Source organism: Diospyros lotus, chromosome 2 (assembly GCF_014633365.1).
Source record: "Diospyros lotus cultivar Yz01 chromosome 2, ASM1463336v1, whole genome shotgun sequence".
In the NCBI taxonomy this organism is placed as follows: Eukaryota; Viridiplantae; Streptophyta; class Magnoliopsida; order Ericales; family Ebenaceae; genus Diospyros; species Diospyros lotus.
Window position 1 is genome coordinate 36,061,198 of NC_068339.1, and position 12,488 is coordinate 36,073,685.

At 36.4% G+C, this 12,488-nt stretch overlaps 1 protein-coding gene across 1 annotated transcript; it reads left to right on the forward strand.

Moving 5' to 3' along the window:
- The first annotated feature begins 7,191 nt into the window (after positions 1 to 7,191).
- Positions 7,192 to 7,791, forward strand: LOC127794790 (nuclear transcription factor Y subunit B-6-like). The gene has a single exon (XM_052326041.1). The coding sequence runs from the start codon at positions 7,192 to 7,194 to the stop codon at positions 7,789 to 7,791; it is 600 nt and encodes a 199-aa protein (XP_052182001.1).
- Positions 7,792 to 12,488: the final 4,697 nt, after the last annotated feature.

Genomic DNA, 12,488 nt, shown 5'->3' on the forward strand with positions numbered 1-12,488 from the left:
GGACAAAGTCATGCATGCCATGCCCCTATGCCAAGTCATGCATCAATGCATTAAGGAATTTACATTATTATAAAGTGTGGACCATTATCCACCAACGCTCCAGTCCAGCCTAGGCTGCATTATGAGCAGAAGCTCCCACAGTCAGCATAAGCCCATTGGCATGATAACCACGGTAGGCATAAGCCCACCGGCATGATAACCATAGTAGGCATAAGCCCACCGACATAATAAAATATCCTTAGTTACCTCATAAACACCTGGCCTTTTAAAAGTTCCAATACACACACACAACCCATGTGTACAACATGCATTATCTTAAACATATACCATTTCCTTATCCCTCAGACACTTTAGGAAACGTCTCCCCTTGACATACTTATATGCATTAAATAGCACCCACAACCCCATTTCCTTACTCACACAAAATATTCCAAATAATGCACGAATATTGGAACACACATATAGTTCCCACCCTCCACGAATAAATTTCAAAATTTAATATGTTAGAGGGCTTACTAGGAGCTCTCGTATTGATTTGAGGCATGCCGGATGCAACAATAAAAATTAAGCAATAGGGGAAACAACCAGTCGACAGGAAAGAAGGAACGGTTGACATCTCTATAGGTTTTGGAAGGAAGTGGTCAACAGCCCAAGAATCACCCTCTCAATACCTAACCATCGACAGCCACTAGACAAGACTGTTCGACAGCTTCACAGAAGCAGTCGACAGGTTACCCAAGGCAGTTGATAGGCACAACTTGAGAATCAACAAAACAACCCCGCAATGCATGTCAATTACATCAAATTCATGCATGCAACCTCACCATATGCAAGGATATAACTTAGTAAATCACACATAAAAATAAACGATTTCATACATAATGAATACCCTTTTCACTCAAAGGTGTAACTAGCACCGATATGGTGGTTAGCTCTTACTCTCGTCCTGGGAAACAAATTTCACAAACCAAGAGACTGCAAATCCCAATTATCGTTGTAGGTCTTAATCAATCAATTATGGGCTTAACCTTTACAAGCTCACCTAAAAAACCCATCTTTTCTACACGTAGACCAAGTTGGGCTTTCCACAACAACACACTAGGGCGACTAAGTCCTTTATCAACCAATCCTTACAACTGATCCCTTAACTTTCCCTCTTCATTCGACCATTCTACTCTTAAATAGGTTAGGCATCAAATATCAAAGTAATAGAAAATCAATCACCCTTTGGGTGGTATTCCTAGTAACATATCAAGTAATACATCAGGAATATCACCATTCACCGTGATCTTAGATAACTCCACCTACAGTTAACACTTATAATCATAAGGGCGATATATATACCTCACAGCCATGTCACATCAATCACTCAACCCCCCTTACTAAAATCATCAGAGTCAAATCCACTAACTTACTACTCTTACACCAACCAGGTTATATGGTATATATTCAGGATTATGCAAATGGCCATTTGGGCCTAATTCATATAGTACGGAGTGTCCCGCTATACACGTTCATGTTCACATTGCTTTTCATGTTGCATACCCCACGTTATGGTCTTTTTTTTTTTTTTTTTTACACACACTTATGCTCATGGAATACAAGTGACCCTCAAGCCCACACATGTCAATATACTCAACCACATCATATGCAACATCTAAACCTCATCAACCATACGTCACCCTTTTTGTCATGGCAGCACGCACCTATCCTGCTCGGACATCACCGGCACATCGATAGCAGTACCTTCGCTTAAAGGCTGAGGGAACAAACACCATCATGTAAAAACAAAGTCATTTGATACACATATATACAATGTCATGCATGAACACACACTTCCCCCATGAAATTTGGGTGATCGAAGTGCTATAAAATACTTAAGCAATTGACCCCCAACATGACCATCAGTCTCATGAATCACTGGGTGGGAAAGATGACCATCACCATTGGCCTCCTCAGAACCCACCTTGGCCTCTCGAGGTCCCTACTCTGGTCTCACCTGACCAGTAGTGAGCATTTTAGTTGTCCTCTGAAACCCTACCAAGGTCTCTCGCACCTCAGCTATCCCCTGCCGCTAGCCTCCACTGGACTCCCCGAAGTCTAGATGCTCTTATAGGTGCAGACTAACCTCGGCCTTTACCCTTGACTAGTGTCCTCTTTTTGCGAACCCTCATTTCCTTACACACATAACATATTCTAAATTTGAATTTTCCCATTTAAACTCATATTTAATCATAGGACTCTTTCTTAACTCTACCCAACACACCTATGTGTACAGAGACTCAACCCCGAACCCTGCTCTGATACTAACTGTAATGACCCGAAGGTCCAATATAAGATGGAACAAACTATAACTTGATCAAGATCATTTATACTATATACAACAAATAGCAATGATTCCACCATATCTTTTTTTTTTTAATATATAAAACAAAATAGTTATCATCATTTTCATTCCATTAGGTTATCCCAAAGGGGAATACAACAAACCCTAATAATAAAATACCACTAATAACATAGTAAAACCCAACCAACTAACAAAAGCCCCCAAAACCTTTTATTCGGGTGAGCTCTGTATACATCTAACCCAATAGATCATGCCCTGCTAGGACCCCTCTCATCATTCGCTGTACCTACACTTGGAATGATGTGAAGAGAAAGAATGAGCCGCAAGGCCTAACAAGCATAATACAACAAAATAAAGCATGAGATATATTGAAATAGAGACTCAGTAAGCAATAACAAGCAATATATGGTAGGATAGTAACATGGAAAACACGGTCATAATCATAACCAAGATCAGTACAATCTACACAAGGAACAAACTCCTATCATCACATGGATAAGGCATACTCTGGTAACCTCGCTAATATGGTCTCTGGAACCCATCTAAATCTTTAAAAACAACATCCATTATCTTGCGGTATCATACATTCATGTCACAAGATAACCCACTTTGGACCTATAAATCCAATCCACTCTGCGACACTAGCAGCCATCTGTGATACCATATGCCAAGTATGCAGTGGCCCCATCATAGTAGTGCCCTCAATCCGCTCTCGACTCTGTGGCACTAGCACCAGCCTATGATACCACATGTGTTGTATGCAGTAGCCCCATCATAATAGCGCTCTCAGACCGCTCTCAACTCGGCGGTACTAATACACGTCAATGATACCACACGCACAATATACAATGGCCCATCACAGCAGGGCTCTCAGACCGCTCTCAACTCTGAGGTACTGATACACGCCTATGATACCACACGCCCAATATGCAATGGCTCCATCATAGCAGCATTCTCAGACCGCTCTCATATGCACTAGATATCATTAGGCAAGCATTAGGGGTCAACACCCCACATGCACCGACATACACTACGCAAGCATCATGAGCCAATGCTCCACATGCACTAGATACACTTGGCAAGTGTCACCACATGCACTAAACATATCTAGGCAAGCATCATGTCTAGGCTAAATAATTTAGGGATATTCCGCAGACCTAGTCCTCCACACAAGATAGTAACCTAGAAACAACATCAACTACTATGGGATAAACACAATCTGGAACATACATAATCACATGCACATAATAATCTTTCCAAGCTATTGCTCACCATGGTTATGTTTAAGTATTCCCCAAATACCCCATATAATAACCAGATGTTCCTGCATTCATGCTATACCATGTTATAGTTCATAGGGCTAACTCTCATACACAAATATATTCTCACATGCCTAGGTTATGTCTTCATCACATTACAATCTCTAGGACCACCCACCATATCGCAACCATCATAAATGAACACATATATTTATGTCCTTACCCTTTCCTTCCCAATCATATGCCCACATATGTTAGTTTTAATGATTGCGCTAAAAATTACATAGCAATGTTGATTAGTCAAAGAATACAAGAAAGACAACACCAAAGTCTTGCATAAGCTACACCTCAACCAAGAAAGCGTCATTCCTTAAGGAAAGATAGGGTGAATCAAACCCTATTTAAGTTTTTAACAAGATTCAACATGAATTCAATATTACCACAAGGGTAACCAAGCAAGGGAATAGGCACGGATCATGATTTCATCCAAGGAATGGGTAGACCATACAAAGAGAATTCAATAGGCGCAAATTTCCAATTTCTTGATTTCAAGCAAGCATTTCAAAGGGAACTCACAGTTTCAGGACTTGGCCAAATGGCCCAAATCTTATACCAAATCGAAGCCCCTCGAGTCTAGTTTACAAAAAAAAAAAAAAAAAAATAGAACTCAATTTTGGTATTTCTACAAAAAGTTATGGGCAAAATAGTACAAGTTGCGCAAAGCTTTCTAGAACCCTTAGTTGACTATTAAGAATTTTAGTCAACTAATGAGAAGCTTAGTCGACTATCGAAAGGCTTAGTCGACTAGGCAAAGAATTGCTTTCGTGGGTTGGCTACCCCACTAATTGGTCTACTATTGACCAAAATAGTCGACTAATGAGAGCAGAAACGCATAGAAATGATCAAAAACAACCCAAAATCATCCCACATCTTCCAATACTCCATCACAACCCAAATTACATCATTCTTCTCATCTCATAGGGTGCAACAAGCGCTATTTCGAAACCCAAATGAAATTAGCAGGATTAATTTGAGGAGATGAGAGATTTACAAAACTTTTGAAATAGATTTCTACACAACAATCTTTTGAGAAAAACCATAAAATTTTCATGACCAAAACCATCATACCTCAAGTTTAATGCATTAAATGAGGAAGGGAAGAGGGGAACTTTCCTTTTGAGGCTTTTCCTTAAGGCCTCGCTTGAAGAAGCCCACCATAAGAGCTATACTTTGCTCTACAGCCCACAATAAAGAGATAACTAAGAAAATAGGGAGAAGAACTACCATCTATTTGCTTAATCTCTCATGGAGAACCAAAATCAAGAAAAGAAAAACAAAAAGTGGAGAAGGTTAGGAAAACCTTAGCTTACCTCTTCTCAATCCACTCCCCCCACTTCTTCTTTCTCTCCCTTTAGCTTTTCCTCCTACAAATTAAGCATTCTCCACATATATATATATCCATATTCCATAATGACCAAAATACCCTACTCACTAAATGGCAATTACTTGCATGTCCCCACCTTTATTAATTCTCATTTCTAATATTATTTTGTAAAATCTACACCAAATACAACTTAATCCATAATAAGATTTCCATAAATTATTCACACACATACCTTGTATACTTGTGAGTCTCGTCACCACTCAAGTCACCTATTTGACCTTTCGGTATTTCCACTACTTTTGACAACCACCTATAATATCACAGTTAATTCTTTAATATTATTATCCAAATAAAATAATTATTCCATGTCCACTCACTTCATTGGTACCCGAAAATGGGTCATTACAACATAATACCAAAAATAAAACAGACAATTAAAAGAGAGTTATGAAAATATCAGATTCCACAACAATCTAAATCTCATCTTTAGGTGGAATGTTGGTGGGCATTGTTAAGATTGAACTAACATGAGAAAATTCATGTGTTCTGACTAGATGCTCTCTCTCCCTCCCCAGCAACTGTATGAATGTTATCAATAGAGGAAACAACCATAGTTTTATATTTAAATAGATAACCAAATCTTGGATTTTCTACTTAAATAGATGTTGTTTCCAAGATACAACAATAAATTTATTTAACTAGAAATGTCGTCATCAAGTCGTCTGTATCTGCAAAAAAGAAAACAGTCAGAGGGTGCGGGGAGGTCCCCACGTAAACACTTCAATGCTTAAGTTAGATACTAAAAATGATGAAGGTCGTATTCAAACCAGTATTAGAGACATCTTTTTGGAATGAGTGTCTGCTTATCTATACCTTTTAGCCTTAAAAATTGTTTTGGGCTTTTGGACTTTTTTGGTCTTTTAATGGGCTTTTGCATATGACACAACAATAGATAACTGAATCTTGGATGAAAAATAAGACCTAATCCTAGGGTTTCCTTAATAAGCTCTCCCATTAAGTGGCCCAATAACTGACAGGCTCTCTATATCTTTTTGTATCAAGCATAATTAAAAGTCATGATGAACCTAGACCCCAAAACTTAATTGGATCCCTTTAGTGAGTTTTACCGATCTTATCAACTTGTTTTTCACAATCAAAATTTCAATTAGTGGTAGCCCATGTCCAAAAATAATTCTAACATTCTCCCACTTGGGTAACATAATTGAGTATAGTATTTTGAAAAAAATATATATTTTTTACAAATGACTATTGAATTTATTATACTTTAGTGACCACATATTTAAAATATCTCGGTTTAAAACCTTGTTCACAGTTAACATCAAATAATGACAGTCATCACAATTTTAGCTAGTGTAACATAGGTTCTAATTGTGATAAAATGTAGGTTGGTGTTGCTTCATGTGATCCAAAATATATATATGAACCAAGGAACCACATTCGGTCCATTATATAACCAAAAATTTGGTCCTTTGTCATATGTTTCTAAACTTAAGTAACATTGTATCACATATATGGACATAAATTTTGTACTTGCATGAGTTCAAAACTAAAATTATTGGGTTCTAATTTCGTATTAAATTAGCAATGTAAAACTACAGCTAAACGAAAACAAATTGCCAAAAAAATGGAAATTATATGACGATTACTCTCACGATTTTTCAAAACGACCGCAAACTGACCTACAATGGACATTTTGGCACTAAATCTCCCTTTTCTCATGGTGTATGTTTAGTTATTAAACGCTTACCGGCAATCTTACAATTTTTCCAACCACCATCTTCAAAATCAATGCGAATGCACTTACTTAGCAGTAAATGAAATTGTTTTGTAAATTATACGTTCATTGATGAAACTATTGAACGATATTATATACCTTTCCATAAAAAAAAAAAATTAAGACTACAAAAATGCAATTTTAATTTATTTAAAATCTCAAAATTGGTTAGAATAGATAAAAGGAGTAAATGAGTTAGAACTGAATATATTAACTATAAAGGCAACACACCAACAATCATCTAACCCCCTAAACAAACTCCTTTCATTAATTACTTTCAATAGATTGCATTAAGAGAGCCCAACATTAGTATAAAAATGAAGAAGTGATAGATTAGGAAAATTATAAGAGAAGAAAGATTTTTGAAAGAAAATAATGGAAGGTGCAGAAGGATCACAGTGCAGCAATGGGAGCACTTATACCAGTTCAAGCTCTAGTAATTTTTAGCAAAATACTCGTATTTTATTATTCTAGTGATGTATACTTGTACAAATTGATTCTGGTAATACCAAGCAATTTGATAGAGGAGCCAACCAAGAAAAAAGTCCATCAAGTTTTACCTGCACTTGATAATGATCGTCATTTTCCTGTGTCTAAGGTCATAAAGATCATGCCTCGGGCATTGCCGCCTAAAACCCACATTACTAAAGAGGCCATACAGGTCATGCAACATTATACAACAAACTGTATCCATTTGGTTACTGCTAACACAAACATAGGCTGCAAACAAGACAACCGCAAGAAAGTCTTTGCTAAAGATGTCATTTCGACAATAGGCAGGATAGGGCTTGAGGGCTATGTTGAGCCTTTGACATTGTATCTGAACGAATATCGTGGCATGAAACAAAATTGTGGTGTCGTCCTTGCAAAAGGTTCGAGAAAGAAAAGGCATGCCATGGATGTCAATGACTCCTTAGAGAATGATGATACTAGAGACAACAATGCCAATCCTAGCAAGGATGATGACGCCGAACCAAGCTCTCTTCACCAGCCTTGGTTGAAATGATGTTTTTCAATTACTTTAACTATGTTTCTATATAACATCCATCTTTCCATGTCACATGCCATTTAGGAAGGAAGGGTTGCATGGGAATGGTAGAATATAACAGTTGATTAAACCTATGATTAGATGAGTTAACGGTCTTTAACTGATTTTTAGTTAAAACCACTAGTTCAACCAACGCTTTTGTTTAACAATCTTAGTTTGCCAAAACAGTTAGGATTTTCTAAGCATTAGTGAACAATGGTTGGTTTAACGAGTGGTTTTTCTCGAGCATTGACATGTTAATATGGGTGCTATTTTAATAAAAATTCGATGTTTTAGTGGGGTTGTAGTGCTAAATTTGGATATGTTGTGTAAGTAGGTGGTTATTGTGGATTGCATTTATTTTCTATAAAAGGTTTGTTGTTGCAATAGCATGGCTAGGACGTATAGGGTCAATTGTTTTAATTTAATTTCATAGCACTTTATGCATTTAATTAAATGTACTCTTTTTTCAATGTTATACTCCAACTAATTATTGAACTCGTTAAATTAAAAGGTTACTAATTTTTATTAAATTTTTTAAATTTTTTATATAAAACATTATAATGGAAAGATTTACAAAATCTTTTTTGCACGTATATTCTTCATGTATTATCTAACTTATTTGGATAATAATAATAAATTTTAGTCTTTAAAATAAATCAATATGGATCTCTTAAATTTATTTGAACTTCTTTCATCATCTTGACCACCAAATTTTCAAAGGAGATAATTGTTCATTTATCATTGCTTTTCTCTTAAGAAACTTGTCTATTAATTATAAAATATTCAAACAAAATTTTACATTAAAAATATATAATTTAAATACCAATGCCGTAAGGACCGCTAGGCATCAAGAGCCACCATGTTGCAATGCCCTTTTGTTGCAAGGCCCCCTCTACTGCAAGGCCACCTCTGCCACAAGGTCCTTTCTAAAGATCCTTTTTTGCTTTAAAAAATTCTCTCTTCTAGTGGTAGTCACAACAGCCTTCAGACCAATAGACTACGTCAGTTGTTATTTGAAGTGCCTTGACATCAAAATCACATACAATGGCCATATCGTCCCTAAATCTCACTTTTTCTATAGTGTATGTTCAATTATTGGATGCTTATTGGGAATCTAACAAATTTTCCAACCACCTTCAAAGTCAATGTGAATGCACTTAGTAGGCAGTCAATGAATTAGTTTTGCAGATTATACGTTCATTGGTGAAACTATTGAATGATACTAAATAACTTTCCACAAAAATTAAAATTTTCTAAGACTAAAAAAAGCAATTTTAATTTATTTAATATATCATAATTGATTAAAATAGTCAAAATGAGTAGATGAGTCAAAATTGCATACATATTAACTACAAAGGAACCACACCAACTATCATTTAACCCCTTGAAAAAACTTCTTTCATTAATTGCTTTCAATGGATTGCATTGATTTGAAGAGAGCCCAACATCAAAGTGATAAATTGTGAAAATTAGAAGAGAAGAAGATTTTTTAAACTAAAGAACAAAAGGTGTAGAAGGATCAAAGAGAAAATAATACCAAAAATAGAACACAATTAAAAGTCATGATGAACCTAGACCCCAAAACTTAATTTGATCACTTGAGTGGGTTTTACCGATCTTATCAACTTGTTTTTCACAATCAAAATTTCAATTAGTGGTAGCCCATGTACAAAGAAATACAAAAATAATTCTAACATTCTCCCATTTGGGCAACATTATTGGGTATAGTATTTTGAAAAAAAAAAATATATTTAACAAATGACTCTTGAATTGATTAAATTTTAGTGACCACATATTTAAAACATCTCAGTTTAGAACCTTGTTCAAAGAAACAGTTAACATCAAATAATGAAAATCATCACAATTTTAGCTAGCGTAACATAGGTTCTAATTGTGATAAAATGTAGGTTGGTGTTGCGTCATGTGATCCAAAATATATATATGAACCAAGGAACCACATTCGGTCCACTATATAACCGAAAACTTGGTCCTTTGTCGTATGTTTCTAAACTTAAGTATCATTGTATCACATATAAGGACATAAATTTTGTACTTGCATGAGTTCAAAACTTAAATTATTGGGTTCTAATTTCGTATTAAATTAGCAATGTAAAACTACAGCTAAACAAAAACAAATCACTACAAAATGGCAATCGGCAAATTGACCTACATTTTGCCACTAAATCTCCCTTTTCTCATAGTGTATGTTTAGTTATTAAATGCTTATCGACAATCTTACAATTTTTCCAACCACCATCTTCAAAGTCAATGGGAACGCATTTACTAAGCATTAAATGAAATTGTTTTGCAAATTATACATATATTGATGAAACTATTGAACGATATTATATACCTTTCCATAAAAAAAAAATTTAAGACTACAAAAATGCAATTTTAATTTATTTAAAATCTCAAAATTGGTTAGAATAGATAAAAGGAGTAAATGAGTCAGAACTGAATATATTAACTATAAAGGCAGCACACCAACCATTCATCTAACCCCCTAAACAAACTCTTTTCATTAATTACTTTCAATAGATTGCATTAAGAGAGCCCGACATTAGTATAAAAATGGATAATTGATAGATTAGGAAAATTAGAAGAGAAGAAAGATTTTTGAAAGAAAGGAATGGAAGGTGTAGAAGGATCACAGAGCAGCAAGGGGAGCACTTATTCTAGTTCAAGCTCTAGTAATTTTTAGCAAAATACTCATATTTTATTATTCTAGTGATGTATACTTGTACAAATTGATTTTCGTAATACCTTGCAATTTGATAGAGGAGCCAACTAAGAAAAAGTCTGTCAAGTTCTACCTGCACTTGATAATGATTGTCATTTCCCTGTGTCTAAGGTCACAAAGATCATGCCCCAAGCGTTGCTGCCCAAAACCCACATTACTAAAGAGGCCATAGAGGTCATGCGACATTGTATAACAAATTGTATCCATTTGGTTACTGCTAACTTAAACATAGGTTGCAAACAAGACAATCCCAATAAAGTCTTTACTGAAGATGTCATTTCGGCAATAGGTAGGATAGGGCTTGAGGACTATGTTGAGCCTTTGACATTGTATCTGAACGAACGTCGTGGCATGAAACAAAATTGTGGTGTCGTGCTTGCAAAGGGTTAGAGAAAGAAAAGGCATGCCATGGATGTCGATGACTCCTTAGAGAATGATGATATTAGCGACAGCAGTGCCAATCCTAACAAGGATGACGACGTTGAACCAAGCTTTCTTCACCAGCCTTGGTTGAAATGATGTTTTCAATGGCTTTAATGATGTTTCTATATAGCATCCATCTTACCATGTCACATGCCATTTAGGAAGAAGGGGTTGCATGGGAATGGCGAAATATAACAGTTGGTTCAACCAATGATTAGATGTAATCGCTCAAGAGCCCAAGGTCAGGTCTAAGAAGGGACTCTAGAGAAATTAATATATATATATATCGAGGATAGTAAGAAAGGAAATAACACCAGTTAGATACCTTTTCAACAAAATATCGATAAAGAACTCCCGGGTTAAGCATGCTTGAGCTAAGGTAGCTCAAGAATGGGTGACCCCTGGGAAGTTCGCATAGGCTCATTAGGGTAAGGTGGTCTGGTCCTTCCTATTGCTCGATGCTGGATGTTACAGGTGGTATCCGAACTGACCCTTGGAGAAGGCGGTCTAATGAGGGCGAGGAGTGGGGTTGAGGCGGGAGGGGCTAAACAATGAGCAGCTCCTAGTAGGCTTCTAGGATGGCAGTCCCCAAAGGGAAGAAGTTATGGGACCAGTTGTAAGATCACATGACAAGGACGTCATGTGCTCAAGGAGGGAGGGAGAATGTAATACCCCAAAAGCCCAAGGTCAGGTTTAAGAAATGACTCTAGAGAAGCTAGTATATATGTCAAGGATAGTAAGAAATGAAACAATACTAGCTGGATACCTTTTGGGCTAAATGTGGATAAAGAACTCCCGGATTAAGCATGCTTGAACTAAGGTAGCTCAAGGATGGGTGGCCTCTTGAAAGTTTGCGTAGGTCTGTCAAGGTAAGTTGATCCGGTCCTTCCTATCGCTCAATGTGGGATGTTACAAATGCTGTTGTGGGACTCAAACCCACAATCTTATGCATCATAAGATATGGTTGTTGTGGGACTCAAACCCATAGTCTTTCGCATCATAAGATATGGTTGTTGTGGGACTCAAACCCACAGTGTTACGCATCATAATCAAAGGCACATACCACCACCATAGTCTACACATGCACATGAATTCATACTGTTTCTCTTATCTCTTCCCAAAATTGTAATTACAACCCTAGTGTATACTTGGACATCCTCTTCCACATCCAAATTCACAAATCATTCCACAGGAGATGTGTCCACACATCATAAGAGAACATCCATAATTTATACCTCCCAATTCATATCTCTAAACAATCCACTTCCTAACTCATTTATCAACCCTTACATGCACATTTAAACCCCAAAACATCCTATTTAAGTCATACTTGCGTAATACTCTCCAACCACAAGTTCTCATATGGCCCAATACTAGCACATCGTCATCCTCAAATAATCCTATCATGAACCCTCAATTCACATAATGCCTCACCATTGAATGCCTAATTGTTCTCAAGAACAAATAAACATGTTTTTGGACCAGTAATAAACCACTCAAAACTTGGACA

Excerpts from the sequence above, each read along its gene's own strand:
- LOC127794790 (XM_052326041.1), top strand. The coding sequence starts at position 7,192 with ATGGGAGCACTTATACCAGTTCAAGCTCTAGTAATTTTTAGCAAAATA.